The 17,904-nt window shown below is 43.9% G+C and overlaps 2 protein-coding genes across 12 annotated transcripts in view; one reads left to right on the top strand and one right to left on the bottom strand.

Annotated features, from left to right (window-relative positions):
- ISM1 (isthmin 1) overlaps positions 1-6,314 on the top strand; it is a 65,362-nt gene extending 59,048 nt beyond the window's left edge. Inside the window, exons 5-6 of the mRNA XM_037896116.2 lie at positions 3,043-3,132; positions 5,665-6,314. Of these exons, the coding sequence (XP_037752044.1) occupies positions 3,043-3,132; positions 5,665-6,182 (608 nt within the window). The 3' untranslated portion in view covers positions 6,183-6,314. The remainder of the gene's footprint in view (positions 1-3,042; positions 3,133-5,664) is intronic.
- Positions 6,315-6,425: 111 nt separating this feature from the next.
- The window catches only part of TASP1 (taspase 1), a 219,704-nt gene continuing 208,225 nt past the window's right edge, over positions 6,426-17,904 (bottom strand). For 9 of the 11 annotated variants that reach the window (XM_043544022.1, XM_043544023.1, XM_043544025.1 and 6 more), the window contains 3 exons: positions 15,824-15,968; positions 13,664-13,791; positions 8,570-8,702 (listed from right to left, as the gene is read on the bottom strand). In XM_043544022.1, the coding sequence (XP_043399957.1) occupies positions 13,670-13,791; positions 15,824-15,968 (267 nt within the window). In that variant the 3' untranslated portion in view covers positions 8,570-8,702; positions 13,664-13,669. Of the gene's footprint in view, positions 8,703-13,663; positions 13,792-14,505; positions 14,706-15,823; positions 15,969-17,904 lie in introns of those variants that run through there. The other 2 variants (XM_037896117.2, XM_037896124.2) reach the window with 2 other exon arrangements.

The raw sequence follows: 17,904 nt of genomic DNA, 5'->3' as shown, positions 1-17,904 counted from the left end.
CAAGTCTAGAATTAAGGCTAAAATGCCATCTCTCTCTCCTAGTCCATTTTGCCTACAAATTGGAAAATTCTCAACACCGGCAGGTTTGGCCCTTCAATGCCTGTGTACAACAGGGCAGATTAAGGATTCGGTTTCAGCTTGAGCGACATGTTGAGAGGATCCTCTGCTTATACATATTAATCCACATTTGCACACCCACTTTTTGGGGTGCCGTTATCATGCTTTTCATGAAATCAAAATTGGGCCCCCAAAACTATTGACATGCAAGATTCTGGGCTGCTTTTATTTAAACATTGATTTCTGTTTGGATTGTTAGAAGCATTGTGATATAATGATGCAGCACTGAGGGTGATGCATTGCAGCTGTATAATTACACCGCAGAGAGCAGAATGGTGCATCCACATTACAGTACATAGGTGCCGACTCCATGGGTGCTCCGGGACTGGAGCACCCATGGGGAAAAAATGGTGGGTGCTGAGCACCCACTGGCAGCCCCCCTACCAGAACCTTCCCCTCCCCTCCGCGCTTCCTGCCCACTGGCAGCCCCACTGATCAGTGCCTCCCTCTCCCTCCTGCCGCCTGCCATGGATCAGCTGGATCAGCTGTTTCTCAGCGGCAGGAGGCGCTGGGGGGGAGAAGCGAGGGTGCCGTGCGCTCGGGGCTGGGGTCCGAACTGGGCAGGGTGCGGGCAGAGCGGGGGTGAGAAGAAGCAGGGTGGGGGTGGGGCCTTGGGGGAAGGGGGTGCCTGGGCAGAGCCAGGGGGCGCACACCCCAGCAGATTGCATTTCACCAACATTTTGCCACGTTTAGCTTCACAGTTTGGAAGGTAAAGGAAGTGAAAGACCTGTAAAATCCTAAGTATGAGATCAGCTGTTGCACTGGGACTATACAAATACCTGCACTGCAAGAGATTTTTAAAGTCACTCTACAAGCAGTGTGTAGCAGTTACTCTCTGACATGCACACCCATCCATCTCAGGATGTTGCTTGCTGTTTGCTAGCCACTGCAGGAAACACTGACTCTCACACATACAAGTAATCTGCTTGTTGATCATTCCCCCACCCCCTCAGACGTGAACAACAATGGGTTAAATCCAGAAGAGGTCACCATCTCCCAGTTATAGTCTCAGGTATTTATTACCATCGAGCATCAAACCATGGCAGACTTGAAAGAATGTATTATGTCACATAACAGACACCTGAGGATCAGCAAGGAAAATGTAATACACTCTTCGAGTCTCTGCTGGTATTTTTAAAATGATCAGGGCAAAAAGCTCAGCGTCTACTGTTTATACTGCCAGCAGAACCTCTGCAGCGAATTATTACCTTGTAAGGATTCTGGGGTATCTATTATTCTGCATCTACAGCTGCAGTTAAGGCAAAGCCCTTACAATAAATTATTGTAAGGAAGCCTGAGGCTGTTTGGAAGCTCTGCAAGGCACTGGTTTGTATTACTGTGCACCAGTAACAAGCCCACGATAAAGTTCACTGGAAAGGGGATGGAAGGGAAACAGGCTACATTAACCACACGGTTTTTGTATCCTGAGAGTTTTCTGGTCTTATTTTTGAAATATATGATGCAGTGGAATAAAAATTACATGCTGAAATGCTTCTTTGAAGGGCTTTCATATAAAGAGAATAGTAGTTAGCTAAGTACATATATGCTCAATAAAATAGCATCGAAAGGGTGTTCATTTGAGCATAATACAATTAGCCCAGTAATGACCATGTTTTCACACTTTTTTTTGTTATTCCATGGTTCTTTCGGCTGGTGCCAAATGCTTTACTGGAGCTTGCTAGGCAACCCAAGTTTCTAAGATTTTTGGACCATTATCTCCATATTTGTCTCTTTCCTCCCAACTCCTTTCATTCCCCTAGCAGCGGAAGAGAATGTAACTGAAGAACGAAGCACACAAATACATTTTCAGCTTGTTGGGGCAGGCACTATTGCATTCACTCACTGAAAAACATTTGGTATCCTGCCAACAAGTAAACATGAACATGTTAGCAAGTCACCCATCAGTTTAAAAGGTGGAGCTGAGGTGGTCTCCAACCAGTGTTGGAGTCTGAAACAGCAGTGCTGGCACGCAGGGCTGTGGGAGGCCCTGGAAGGGAGCAGAGGGTGGCTGAGAGGTAGTGGGGGGAGCAGGGAGAAAGACCGGGGGAGCTGAGGGAGGCCTGGGCGAGCAGGGAGTGACTCTCCATAGAGTCTGTCCTGTCCCTGCCTCCCCGTACCTGGGCCAGGCTCCTCCCTCCACTATCTATGTGGTCCTGCTGCCCGACTCCAGCTCCACCCTGGACTCCTGGCAGCTCTGTACCCCAGTGCTCCCCTGGCTGCAGCATCCCCAGCACCCTCCAGCTGACTTGCAGCCAAGTGCCCCCACCCAGGCCTAGCATCAGCACTTACTGACTCTCTGCAGCTGGGGAGAGAAAGGAGCCACCTGACCTGGGACCATCGCTGCTCCAGCTCCCCCCCCCCCCCCCCAAAAAAGTGCCAGTTCAGCATTTTGGAGCATTTCAACTCAGCTGGAGCATGGGCTCCAATAGGTTTCAGATTCCACATTGTGCTTTACAGCTTTCACTAAGAAATTTCTCAACAAGTTGAGATGTCATCAACCATCCCTAACACATGCTAGGAAAAGGCTATCTGGATCTGTAAACTTGGCCACCTAACCAAGTGGATGGATTTTTCATTGGTACTTTGCACCTGAAGCTTCTATTGGAATTCCTGGGAGTTACTGGGCAGCTTTGAAAAACCAGGCCACTTAGTTACATACCTAAATATAGCTGTAGGTGCCCTAACTAGCTCTAGGCACCCAAGTTTGGAACTTTTGGCCTGCCTATTTAAAGGACGGCCGAGCAAGTACGCCAGTTATCTACAGGGAAACCACAAGGTCAGCCTGTTTCTCATCATTATATTGTTAATGTTTTCCTCCAGCACTAAACTCAACAGAGGCAATGCAATAAAAACTTTGTTTGTTTTTGTTTTTCATTGTTATTTACTGTTAAGAAAACACAGCTATTAGTTTGTGTTTGTCTTTAGGGATTGAAGACACCTTCAGGACAGCTGCCACAGAAGTGAGCCTACTTGCAGGAAGCGAAGAGTTCAATGCCACCAAGCTATTCGAAGTTGGTAAGCAGTTGGCCATCTAGTATTTCTTACTGTAAAGAGACAAGTTCCTTTTAGGATTTTTTTTTAAACTATCACTATAATATTTGGGCTCATAAGCCTCTGTCTTAAAAATGAGTCAAATTTCTGTTGATTATTTTATTGTTAAGGAACAGCACTAGACCTCAGAGTATCTTGGTTCTATCCCTAGCTCTGTCACGGGATTCTTTCTGAATAACTTTCCGCAAATCACCAAAGTCGCTCTCTGTGCCTCAGTTCCCCCAGTTGTAAAACAGGGATGCTCCGTCCTTACCTCACAGCAGTGCTATACTGCTCAACGTTAATTTGCAAGCACTTTGATAGCCTCAGTTGAAGGCGCTATAGCAGCATTTTATTCATGGTCATTTTTATAAGCGTTACAGCTGTAGCTGATGTGAGCGGGATAATTTTATGAGCAATGATAGCATTTGTAGCTGTGGCTGGCAAGATAGGGTCAACCAAATCAATGCCTCAGGGTAGGAGCTGATTACTGTATATAACTTTCTTCCATTCATGTACAACAGTGCACATAATGGGCCACGTGTACTGTGAGGGTTTATTCCCTACTATGGAAGCATCAGGGATTGGTCACTTATGGAGGTAGGATACTAGACAAGTTGGATCAACAGTGTTACCTGGCATGCCGAATCCTAGTGTATGCTTGTAAGGCAAACTGTAGTACTTATTGACAACCGGGCATGTGACTTAAATGTATGAAAAACTGAACATGAAATCGTTGAGTTAATATGTTTGGAGTATTTAGGCCCAAACTTTGCTCACCTTACTCATGTGATGAGATCCATTGAGTGCTGATGACATAAGTAAAGTTGCTAGGGACCAAGTGGTGAGGCAGCAGTTCTGCAGAAAGGGATCCAGGGGTTACAGTGGACGAGAAGCTGGATATGAGTCAACAGTGTGCCCTTGTTGCCAAGAAGGCTAACAGCATTTTGGGCTGTATAAGTAGGAGCATTGCCAGCAGATCCAGGGACATGATCATTCCCCTCTATTCAGCATTGGTGAGGCCTCATCTGGAGTACTGTGTCCAGTTTTGGGCCCCACACTACAAAAAGGATGTGGAAAAATTGGAAAGAGTCCAGCGGAGGGCAACACAAATGATTAGGGGGCTGGAGCACATGACTTATGAGGAGAGGCTGAGGGGACTGGGATTATTTAGTCTGCAGAAGAGAAGAATGAGGGGGGATTTGATAGCTGCTTTTAACTACCTGAAAGGGAGTTCCAAAGAGGATGGATCTAGACTGTTCTCGGTGGTAGCAGATGACAGAACAAGGAGTAATGATCTCAAGTTGCAGTGTGGGAGGTTTAGGTTGGATATTAGGAAAAAACTTTTTCACTAGGAGGATGGTGAAGCACTGGAATGGGTTACCTAGGGAGGCGGTGGAATCTCCTTCCTTAGAGGTCTTTAAGGTCAGGCTTGACAAAGCCCTGGCTGGGATGATTTAGTTGGGGATTGGTCCTGCTTTGAGCAGGGGGGTTGGCCTAGATGACCTTCTGAGATTCCTTCCAACCCTGATATTGTACGATTCTGTGAATGTGGAATGAAGCCCCTATGTGTGGGACCAGACCCATAGTTTGAGATGATTTGGACCCCCAAAAAACAATATGAGAAACTTAACTGATTCTCTCCAGTCCCCTTCTACATAATCCATTAACAGCAGCTGTAAATGTTCTACTCTGGCCACCCCTCGACCCTGCACCAAAATTCATAGGTTTAGTGCCATTAGACCATCCTAGTTTATGGAAATTGTCTGATGGTACATCATGTAACTGGAACTGCTACTGGGTGCTGTAGACCAGTCTCCATGTTCGAACTGCAGCTGTTTGAAAGATCCTTTTGGGAGAGGCAGAGGACGTGGCAAGAGAAAAATAAATGAAGCCCTAACCAAAGTATTTTTCATAAATACAAGGCTATGCTGATCATCTTGGAGTCTTTAGTGTCATTATAAACCAGTTGAGCCTCACGTACCATTTCAGAACCCTAAGTGGTGTTCCAGGAAGGCTGTGTGATTTTGGGTTTTGGAGCTGAGGGTCAACAGCAAGGGCTGCCAGTATCTATTCACAATTCGGAGTCACTGTTTAACCTAGGGCAAGTCACTTAACCCCTCTGTGCTTCAAGTTCACTCACTTGCAAAACCGGGGTCTGATGTCTATTGTACTTCACTGGGCTGTTGCCAGGTTTAATTAAAGTTTGTAAGGCACTTTGAAAGCCTAAGAAGATGAAAGCTGAGTAAGTGCCAAGGATACACGTAGCTATGGCAATGTAATGCACAGTAGGATGGCCTTTTCCTGTCATATCATTCACTTACTTGCTTTCTTGATTATCCAATAGCAAGATAAGTCACCACACTGCAAGCAGGCATGCTTTATAGCCCTTACTTGGTTACACAGAACTTTCTGCAGGACAGTTACTTTTCTCTCATTGGTTATCTTCATTGTGTTATCTTGGTAGCTATGTCATTAATTTACATGCCGTGTAATGTATCTCTCCTCCTCACACAGACACTGATAGTTGCGAAAGATGGATGAGCTGCAAAAGTGAGTTCTTGAAGAAATACATGCACAAAGTGGTTAATGACCTACCCAGCTGCCCTTGCACCTACCCCACAGAAGTCGCTTACAGCACTGCAGAGATCTATGATCGGATTAAGCGGAAAAACTTTCGCTGGAAAGATGCCAGTGGGCCAAAGGAAAAATTGGAGATCTACAAGCCCACAGCCCGATATTGTATCCGCTCGATGCTTTCCTTGGAGAGCACAACGCTCGCAGCGCAGCACTGTTGCTATGATGACAATATGCAGCTGATTACTCGGGGCAAAGGGGCGGGCACGCCAAACCTGATCAGCGTAGAATTCTCCGCCGAGCTCCATTACAAAGTAGACATTTTGCCTTGGATTATATGCAAAGGAGACTGGAGCCGATACAATGAAGCACGGCCCCCTAACAATGGTCAGAAATGTACAGAAAACCCTTCGGATGAAGACTATTACAAGCAGTTTCAGGAAGCAAGGGAATACTGAAGGGATTTTCCTCCTCAGACAGGAAAATGGGGATCATTCCCATAGATGGCACAATCTATTTGAAATGGGGTTGGTCAGTATCTTTAGTATGAGTGTATATATTTGTATATAATACATGTGTATTTTTCTCTGTGTGTGTGTGTAATTTATATATGCATATATCTCACACACAATCACACTTCTCTGCATACAAACATACATAAAACCTTTAATGATAGAAGCTTATATAGCAATAAAATGCATTTTATTTCAAAAGAAAGAAAAACCCACAGGGAAAAATAGTGTGAATAAATTCATGCTGAATAAAGGGCTTGATACAGATTTTACATCAGTGTAAATCAGTAAAGCTCTGATCCTGCTCCCATTAAAGTCAGTTTTAAAGCCTATTGATTTTAAATCATGCACGATCGGTTCCTAATTGCAGGGTAAAGTTAGGGGAAGTGAAATGCGAATCAGGCTCAAAGGCCCTGAGTCAGCAAAGCACTTAAGCACATGCTTAAATCCATTATAGTCAATGGGACTTAAACATGTGCTTAGAGATAAGAACAAACTTACCTGCTTTGCCACATGGACAGGGGTTTTTTTTGTATCAGGGCCAAAAAGCCTAAACTCTCATAAACAGTTTTTATATGTAACTTATTTAATATAAACACAGCTGTTAAAAATAACACTTTCACTGGAGCTGTATTAATGAAAGTATTTAATCATATCTTTAAGAAGAGGGGAAGGATTGTTGGGAGGGAAAGATCTTGATTATTGGAGGAGAAAACAGGTAGAAATGCTGAAGATCAATAAACCAACATTAATCATTCTCAGATGAAGCTTCCATTGCCCTTCCAGTCACTCAGGTGTTAGCTGTATATATGTGGTAGGGTTTCCAGGAGATGCAGCTGCCATGTTCCTTTGGGCTACACCAGAAGAATCCAAAATAAGGCCTCAGATTCTGCAAAGACATGAATGTGCTTAACTTCCCACACTGTGCATAGTCAGTGACTTCAATGGGACTATGCACAGGGGCAGATCTACAGCTGCTATGAATGGTCATAGCTCCATGGAAGGGAATGTAGTCATGACAGTTCACACCACTAGAGAATCTGCCACACAGTGTGTACAAAGAAAGAAACAGTGTAAGTAAGTCTTTGCAGGATCAAGGACTAAAGGGCCAAAATTTGCTGAGGCTGAAGAGTGCAGTTAAAAGGAAAAGGATGTTGACAAAAACCTAGGAGATAACTGGGATTTCTTAATTCCTACATGTAATTAGAAGGGTTCTGCTATAAAGAGATAAGTGCACTTTTTAAAAAGGAGAAACGAATATGGACTTTTGAACATATTCACTGGGGTACAAGTCACCTTCTTAATTCTTTTTCCTTCCAGCATGTCCTGACTGCACAGTATTATACAGAAAAAGCTATTCTTTAAAGAGTTTTTTTGTGGGGAAGGAATAAGGAGTTGTCAGTGATTTAAAAAACTTGCATTATTTTTGTAAAGTATTTATTAAAATGTTGCTATAACTCATGCAATGGGCGTTTTTAACATGCAGGGCTTCTGTAGTTGGAATGTGATGGCCAGGAAAGAGACTATTTCTAGGCAAATGTTTAACTTGCAGATCTCCATGAAAAGTGAATCTATCAATAAAACCACAATTAAACAGTTGGTACCTGCATTCTCATTAAAGAAAAAGAAAATTGCAGTGTGTGAAAAGGAGTAATAAACACTTAAATTAGTTTGTTGAGAACTCCACTGCTAGCGACATTTAGCTCACTTGAGTCCCAGTCAGTCAGTCATGCATACGTACTAAACATGAAACCTTACCCACTGGAATTCAGTTTATTGTATGAAGATTAATCAGATTTCAAAAGGAAAACATGCAGATCTCTCAGCTTCTTGGTTTTATCAGAATCAGTTGATCAGGGCAGGTCATCATATGTCCCTAAACGAAAGGACTGTCCCTCATTTCAGGATCTGTCCCCTTGATTTTTATAAAAACCAGTTTTTGTAAACCCTTGCAAGTCCAGTCATGGTAAGGAGCCTCGAGCCAGTGAAATTAACAGCAGATGGGCTAAACATTTACGCATCTCAAGGATCACCCATTACAAAGGGAGGGAGTCTTTAAAAATGGACCAGTGTTTTGCCCAATTAGCTGACTTGAAAATGGAGGAAGTGATGTAATCAGCAATTTCTAACAGCATGGGATGAAACCAGCAACTCAGGTTTCTCTGGGAGAGAGATGTGTATAGGAGTCACAAATTAATTATATATTTTAAGATTTGTGGAACTATGGAGAGGTTTTTAATAATACACCGTGAACATTCAACCACACAACAAATATGGTATGTGGGGAAGGTAAATTATTTTAATAAACGAAGTGACACAAAAGCTGTCAAGGCCCACTGCTTACAATGCGCCAAAATGAGAAACATTTTGGCAGCCCATTACAAATGTTTTCGGGATCAGTATACGTTTTCCTAGCACTGGTCCTGGAGCAGAGATCACGAGGAAAGAATTCTCAATCACTGCAGACTGTAATAAAAAAAAGTAAAAGCAAAATTAGCACTATTGTATCTGAAATTACAACCCATTTGGTTTTGTATCTTTGCATTCAACAACTGTTAAAGATCATTGTCCAAATGTCTCCCTGGTGTAACTCTAACATGCTGGCATTCAGCCAGGCATGGATTTGACTCAGTCTCATTAATTAAACAAATGGAGAGATCGGGCCCTAACTTGCTAGACGCAGTATAAACAGTTATGACCAAATCTTACCATGTAGTTTACAATAGAATAAAGCAAGCGTATAAAACAAAGGGAAGCGTAGGGGGAACTAAAGCATACCTAAGTACCGCGCGCGCACACATACACTGCCTAGTCAACCAGTGTTTTGAAAAGATTTTTGACACTGTCCAAGAGATTCTTTGAAGAGTTCTCAACAGCCATTATGCCCCTCCTCCCCCCAGAAGGAATTTTAAAACTGGGGCAATAGTAAGTTTATGTGAGACCCCCTGTGCCCACTCTACTTTCCATTAGGCTTTCTCCACGCAGCTAAATAAATGACCCTTAATTTTGTCTTTTCTTTGAATGGACCTGGCTCTATGTTGCTGTTTTAAGTGGTGAGATTATGTTAACAAAACCTGTAGGCCTTGTCATACATTCAGGCTCCAGGCAATGTAATTAGACCCATGCATCACAGTTTTTATTAGCTGTTTATTCCCTCTCCCCACCCCCCGCCGTGATTTGCATTGTCAGTGGAATGCAGCCCTTGATCCAGACCTCCCTTGTAAAGTGCTTTGAGATCTACTGATGAAAAGCACTGCACAAGAGCCCCAGGCATCATTATAAATTAGGGCTGTCGCTTAATCGCCGTTAACTCATGCGATTACCTCAAAAAAATTAACTGCGATTAAAAATATTAATCACAAGGTTGAACAATAGAATACCAGTTGAAATTTATTAAATATTTAGAGCCTACAAGTCCACTCAGTCCTATTTCTTGTTCAGCCAATTGCTAAGACAAAAAAGTTTGTTTACATTTTTGGGAGATAATGCTGCCTGCTTCTTACTTACAATGTCACCTGAAAATTAGAACAGACGTTCGCATGGCATTTTTGTAGCTGGTGTTGCAAGGTATTTACGTGCCAGATATGCTAAATATTCATATGCCCCTTCATGCTTCAGCCACCATTGCCGTGGACATGCTTCCATGATGATGATGTTCCTTAAAAAAATAGTGCGTTAATTAAATTTGTGACTGAACTTCTTGGGGGAGAATTGTACGTCCCCTGCTCTGTTTTACCCTCATTCTGCCCTCATGTTATAGAAGTCTCGGATGATGTCCCAGCACATGTTGTTTGATTTACGAACAGTGTTACTGCAGATTTGACAAAACGCAAAGAAGGTACCAATGTGATAGTTCTAAAAATAGCTACAGCACTTGACCCAAGGTTTAAGAATCTGAACTGCCGTCCAAAATCTGAGAGGAATGAGGTGTGGAGCATGCTTTCAGAAGTCTTAAAAGAGCAACATTCCGATGTGAAAACTACAGAACCCAAACCACCACCCCCCAAAAAAAAAATTAACCTTCTGCTGGTGGCATCTGACTCAGATAACGAAAATGAACATGCATCAGTCCACTCTGCTTTGGATTGTTATCGAGCAGAACCTGTCATCAGCATGGATGCATGTCCTCTGGAATGGTGGTTGAAGCATGAAGGGACATATGAATCTTTAGCACTTCTGGCACATAAATATCTTGCGATGCCGGTTATGACAGTGCCATGCGAATGCCTGTTCTCACTTTCAAGTGACATAGTAAACAAGCGGGCACCATTATCACCTGCAAATGTAACCAAACTTGTTTGAGCGATTGGCTGAAGGAGGACTGAGTGAACTTGTAGTGTCTATAAAGTTTTACATTGTTTTATTTTTGAGTGCAGTTATTTTTTGTACATAATTCGACATTTGTAAGTTCAACTTCCATAATAAAGAGATTGCACTACAGTACTTGTAGTAGGTGAATTGAAATATACTATTTCTTTTCTTTCTTACAGTGCAAATATTTGTATTAAAAATAAATAGAAAGTGAGCACTGTACACTTTGTATTCTGTGTTGTAATTAAAATCAATATATTTGAAAATTTAGAAAGCATCCAAAAATATTTAAATAAGTGGTATTCTATTGTTTAACAGTGCAATTAATCGTGATTAATTTTTTTAATAGTTTGATAGCCTTATTAATTTATTATTAAAGGCTATTTAGCTCAGAGAAACTGGTTTTCATGGTACCATTTCCAATAAGATTAGTGGGAGTTAATTACTAGTCTACTAAATCACTTTTAAAAATGGAATTCTGGCACTTTTGAAAGGTTTACCCAAGATCATTTCAGCACAGTATACCAAGATACTAGAGACCCTGCGTGGAGCAATTCATAGATTATATAGCCAGAAGGGACCACTGTGATCATTTAGTCTGACCTCCTGTATAAACAGGCTATAGGATTTCCCTGAATTAATTCCTGTTTGAACTAAAGCACATCTTTAAGAAAAAACATCCAATCTTGATTTTCAAATTTCCAGTGATGGAGAATCCGCTACAACCCTTGATAAGCTGTTATCTGATTCCAGAAAAACTTTCAGTTCATTTCTCTCAGCAACTGTAGCCCGAGAGAGAGAGAGGATATACAGTAATAACTGAGCAAAGGAAATTAACTTCCACCCAGAACATTTTGATTAATGAAAAGTTACAAACAAACTAGCTAGTTATTAGCCCCCCTGAAAACAGTTAATATCCCCTGCAAGTCCTGTCTAGTTGAGTATTTACGCAGCCTTCAAATCCCAGAAGGCCACACGTGCTGGCTATACATCAGCCTAGCCGACGTGTTGGCCTGGTGCGTAAGTCCAAGAAGACAGCTCCAACCTCAGGAATTACAGACCTGCTCTGGGGAGATGCTTGTGTTAATGAGCTCACTTCCGCCCACATGCCACAAGCCCCTACCTTTGGCTGTCCCCATAGTGGGACTGTGTAGAGGTTACAACAGCCCTAGGACTGAAAGTAAACCCTTCTGCAGTGCGAGCAGCGGTGAGGGGAAGGTCACTGGGCCACAGTCTAATTTCGCTTTTACCTTGTTTTTAAATGATACGAATTGTTTGGGGGTCCTCAGATTATACTGGAAAGTCCGTGAGGAGGTTCCTGATCCAACTCACCAGATATGGTTGGCCTCTCTCTCTAATCCCCCTGCATAGCTGACATAGGCTCCTCCCCCTTCACAGAGCTGTGAGGAGAACAAATCTAGTCAAAAGGCCCTGTTGTCTCTTGCCAAGCACCAATGCAGAGCTAGCTGCCAGGGGGAGGCACCTTCAGCTCCATAGCCCTTTAAAATTTCTTGCCTGTCTGCCTGCCTGAAATCAGCAACCCGCCACCCAATGCCATTGCTCAACTGCACTAGGGCTGAGATAGTTCTTGCGAGTCCACCTGCTGGCAGGGGCTTCCCTGCAGCAAGGACATTCCTCAGAAAGGAGTCATTTAGGCTGGCTAGAACACTTATAAGACCCCACTCCTACAAGTAGTACTGGGGCCCTAGTTTTGTGATCTGTAGGTACACAGCAAGAGTCTATCTTTGGTCAGTACAATTACCCCAGGAACATTCAACAGCAAGCGTATGGCACCTTTAGACAATCCTTTTAAAGTCAGTTGGAAAGTCATTGTGCGGGGTGTTATTTAACATAATCGAATGGCTCCATCTCTCTTGTGTGTGTTTACACTACCGGGGGGGGGGGGAGGAGGAAGGGAATCTAAGTTACACAACTTCAGCTATGTGAATAAGGTAGCTGAAGTCGACGTACTTAGATCTAATTACTGCGGTGTGTCAACAGGAGATGCTCTCCTGTCGATTCCCCTTGTGCTTCTCGTTGAGGTGGAGTACCGGATTCAACTCTAGAGCGATCAGCGGTCGATTTACCGTGTTTATACTAGACACAATAAATCGACCCCCGCTGGATCGATCGCTGCCCATCGATCCAGCCAATAGTGTAGACAAGCCTTTAGAACCCATAAAAATAAGAAAGGAGGGAAGGGCAAGAGGAAGAGAAAGCGGAGCAGTTTGTGTTGGGATGGGGAGAAAGCCATTTCCAGTAAGCGCATACACTGGTGCCTGGCTTAATGACATTTGTGTGAAAGCTGATGGAGCATGTGGTTTTCTTTTTTTTTCCAATTTTTTCATCCATTTGCAATTTCCAATAGAAAAGTGTGTGGGCAGCTTCCATTATGCCTGCACTGTTTCAGACAAATTAAGGGTTTGACTAAGTAATTACTGGTTTCATAGATATGTGTCTATATTTATATTGGTATTTATGTTGTGTTTGTAAATAAAGGCAGGAAACCCTCTAGTCGTTATTTTAGATCAGTCTCAGATATGACAATGGTTTGCAGGATGCAGCATCCACAGAAGCAAAGCTACAGAACAGCAGTTCCTTATTGGACGGCAGGGAGGGATGACGTTTAGCCCCAGGTTGGACAAGCAGGCCGTCTTAGCTCTCTGCGAGGAGATGTGGTAAGTCGAGCCAGCAGCAGCCATGCCTTGACTAATGCTAAAAACATCAACATCCTGAGTAGCCGGTTTATTCGTTTTCCCTGTAGCCACACTGGTAAAGGCACACATGCATTTTATGACCTTGCTAATTTTCTATCAGTTCAGGGAGTGATACATTTTTCCTATATTTGTGCTCTACCTTCAAAAAAAAGCCTTTAACACACTGAGAAGCTTTTCATTCCTTAAACACACAATTAATACGGGATTCAAAATGTCATATTTTGCAAGGGATAGTGATGTTAAATAGACTCAATCAGCGAAACCTAACAGGACCAAGGGTGGGTGGCTCTAGATTTTTAAAGGAGTGATTTGACAGTATTTCCCTTTTAAAACAGAGCAAATAATGTTTCATGTGTTGAACACCAGAGTCGCTACTTATTATAGGATTAATTTTGATACCTTTACTCATGTTAGCCGACACCTTGCTTGAGGAGTAGCCCCACTGACCTCACTGTCTGCTTGTGGAGGGCTCTGTGGTGGCTTTGTAACAAGCTCCAAGCAAACGGCAGAGCAGTGTTGTGCTGGCCCTGGAACAAACAGTTTGTTTGTTTGTGATTCCCCATTTTCCCCTGCTTTGGAGGGAGGCAGTGGGGAAGTTCCCTCTCCTAGTCCTTTACTTCGAGCTGTGTATATCCCCAGCATGCCAGTAGTTACACCAACCAGTTCATTGACCAGCCAAGGTTCCACCCATTCCTCATCCCTTCCCATCCCACCTCCACAGAGGACACTTTCCCTCCTTCCTCTTGAATCCAGGTAGTGGATGCAAGAGAGTAAAGGGCCATTGCCCAGCTACACAGTCACAACCTGGCCTGGAATAAGGTGCTACCCAGCAGGAGTCTGGATATCCAGACCTGGTCTGAAATGGCGTGATGTACTCTTTGGGGTTTTTGAACCTTGCAAAGTAACTAGGTCCAAAGAAGCCCAGCGTTCCAGCTCCCTTACATACACCTAGGAAACACGCAACTCAAACTGCGGGTGGACGTTGGCAAAGCTGCATTATAAAACCAGATTCTATTCAGGCTAGACCCAGTGAGTGCCCCTTACCTCACTCCCGAGGTATTGTGCTCCGCCACTGTCCCAGCTGTTGCCTTCTGCCCCATTTTAGGTGAGAGGAGTCTAGCCCAAAGGTTCTCAAACTAGGGCCGCCGCTTGTTCAGGGAAAGCCGCTGGCGGGCCGGGCCGGTTTGTTTACCTGCCGCATCCGCAGGTTCGGCCGATCGCGGCTCCCACTGGCCGCACTTCGCCGCTCCAGGCCAATGGGGGCTGCAGGAAGGGCAGGCTTTCCCTGCACAAGTGGCGGCCCTAGTTTGAGAACCACTGGTCTAGCCTCTTTGTGCTGGGCACACAACAGTCTCTCTCTCCAGGAAGCACTGCGGTAAACAGTGAGTCTAGTCGTCTTGCCTGGGACAGGCAGGCACAGCTGGAAGGACTTCATCAGGACCTGTGACAATGGATATTTCAGATCATAGAATCATAAATGCCTGGTCCAAAATTAGCCCCTACTGCAGAATACACAATTCAGACACTATGGCCTGTGTTCTGCCTTGCTAAACAGAGACCAAGCCAGTAACTGCCAAATATGGGCCTATAGCTACAGACAGACACCTGGGTATGTTAGGGCTTAGTCCTGTTTCAGAGCAGCGCTCGTGGGAGTCCCCTATGCTGGGTGAGATGGTGTTCCCTCAAGCAGCTTCCCGACAGCAGCAGGGCACTAGACCAGGCTGCTGTCATTGTAGGACAGGGCTGCCCCTCTCCATGGTTCCTGGCAACTGCCTCTGTAAGGGATTCAGTGGGACTCCAAATTCCGCTCACCCCACAGCCTTCAAGTCAAAGGGAGAAAAGGCAGAATTTGGCTCTAAGTTAACTAATGGGTGTCACGACTCCTGTTACCCCGTGATGGAATTGAAGAATGAGAATACAGCCTCTGTTAAAATGGGACCTTTGTACAATACCTCTGCTTCTGCACTCCCAGTGGACTATCTTCCTTAAAAGTTTCCACCATTACTACTGTATGATAGGTACTTTCCAAACACTTCAGGACAATTCCTACCCCCAGGAGCTCACAGCCTAGTGACAGAGTCTGGGAAGGGGAACAACAATGGGCCGCTTACATACAGATCAATTGAGAGTCACTGTTGGCAGCATGGTAGATGTGGGTCTTTAAGAGGGACTTCAGTGTAGAGGGGGACACAGGTATTGGCAATGTTGGACCATTTACGAGAGTGCCGGTGTGGGCCAACTCCTAAAAAATGCCAACAGCTGCTGACACCTTGTCTACACCAGCTCTCCCATTGCTGCTACTTCCAGTGGAGATGCAACAACGGCGGGCAAGTCTAGTACAAAGTCTAGTACAAAGCCAAAGTAGTGCTACACCAAGCAGCTGGGACTCTGGTTTTACGTCTCGTCCAAGACATCATCCCCTCCACCGTGCTGGGGCACTGCTTCAGCGCTAACTCGGCTGCCACCTACCCAACGGCTAATACCACGTCCGCCAGCACCTTGCTGTCTTTGGAGGCTTCACACCCAACCAGTCACAGAGCTCCGTGCTGCTTCACTTACACGATTTGAAGGAACCGCCGCATGGCTTAGTGTGGCTGGCAGCTACCGTTTCACCAGCGTGACATATCACAGAGACTTCCTTTAGAGCACGTGGCTGGAAGCGATCGCTTGGATTCTCAGGAGTTAGTCTCTCTTTTGGTAAATCCTAGTAAAGGGGAGCATATTAATTACCCTTTCCTTTTCTTTCGTCTTTGGCTTCTGGACAAAGACGATTGCCACGTCCTCATCCTGCACAAGTAAATAGGAGCAAACCTAAAAAAACCCCAAAACCACAAAAAGCAGCTCAGCATCAAGAAAGCATAGCTAAGGGATGGGAAGAACTGATCTTTATCGAATGAGACAGCCTACGCAGGAAGCCAAACAGATCAACCCGTGATGCTTTTTATTGATCACCATGTCGACTTAAGAACAGGTCTGTGAGAGACGTACGATCTGGGCAAGGACACACACCTCTCTCCACCCTCCTCTTCTGAGACCTAGCAACATCGGTACCCTTTGCAACATTCCACCCTGAGTGAGATGCTAATGGGCTTCCCCGAGTATATCACAAAGGGAGACCATGATTTGAAAAATCCACAATGGTGTTGGAATAAATACAGCCTGGCTCCCAATGCTCTGTGTAATTCAGTGAAGAGGGGAGATTTTTATAGACACAAACCTCTATTGATCTCAGATTCTTGAATGCTTTTCTTTTGGAACTACTGTATATATGATTTTAAAATGAATGGCTTGGACTGGGAGATAATGGAAGAAATTCAGATGTGTGGGACTTCATTGTATATTGAAGGACAGGATGTCCTGGACTAACCCAGTGTGTCAAGTGAGAACTCTTCACTCTTTTGGGAGGGCGGGGGGGATGGAATGATTTGCTTTACTAATGTTTCCCATTAATAGAAATAAGATGTGTAACAGACAGACATGGCAACTCAAACACAGCAACCTGCAAATGGCATTAGCATCCAGATTTCTCCTTTTCTATGAGTGGTAAAGAACAACTTGCATACAAACAATGGGCCAGATCCTTCACTCACTCAACACCACAGAAAACCTCTCGTCTTCAGCCTGAGTAGGACTGGATCCAATGTGTTGTTTTTACTCTTACCACACAGCAACAAGCAAACTTTTTCCATTCTCCTCTCCTTTTGGCATGGAATAAGAGTAGCTTGTAAATTGCTTCCAGGGATTTCAAGTCAACTTCAGGGAAACAAGGGAACAAAACTACCAGCAAGTATCATGTCAACTGTTTCACAGGAAAACAGTTATGAGACTGAAATAAAGGTTCTACAGAACTAGAATCTTTCCTTTTCGTGATAGTTGTACTATGTCTTAGGCTAATTTTCCACACGTTAAAATGCACAAAATCTAGTGTCTCTCTTTTGCAGTAGTTTACCCTTCTGTAAAAGCTTCCCTCCAAGGGCCTCACAGTACTTCACAAACATTTGTGGATCAAGCTTTGCAATGTCCCTCTGAAGTAGCTGTTTTATGAATGAGGAACTTGAGGTTGTTAGACTTGCCCATAGTCACACAAGAGTCTCTAACAGAGAGTAGATAAAATATAACTCTGATATCTTGACTCATAAATCTTGTGCTTTGACCCCAAGACTATCCTTCCCTCCATATAGCCACATATACATACTACTCCCCTTGTATTACACTGGTACTATTATTTACTTTGCCCATGCTTGTTCTATATTTGTCCTAGAGTCTATGTTGTTGTTTGTTACAATATAGAAAGAAAAGTTTAACATTAAAAAAAGCAGGCAATTGCTAAATTACTCGTTAGTCTTATAAGAAAAAAAAGGAGAAAAAGTGCTTTGGCACTCCTGTAAAGACACATTTTGCATAAGGGTGCTAGAATGGGTGAGTCCACAACCTTTTACCTGTAGGTCACCATGTCGAATCCTGCCCAAGACATTAGTGGTGAAATGCCTTTAACTATCTGATGACTGGTCAATGGTGCCAGCTGAGTTTCTCACAGACAGACATCCCAGCACAAAAAGCACAATCGTCATTCGTCCCGTGTAGACAAATTCACCCAAGAACTCAAAGACTGAATGAGCAAGGAGAGTGTAGTGCCCTCT

This window comes from Chelonia mydas, chromosome 3 (assembly GCF_015237465.2).
Source record: "Chelonia mydas isolate rCheMyd1 chromosome 3, rCheMyd1.pri.v2, whole genome shotgun sequence".
NCBI lineage: Eukaryota > Metazoa > Chordata > Testudines > Cheloniidae > Chelonia > Chelonia mydas.
This window is presented reverse-complemented; position numbering and strand designations above follow the sequence as displayed.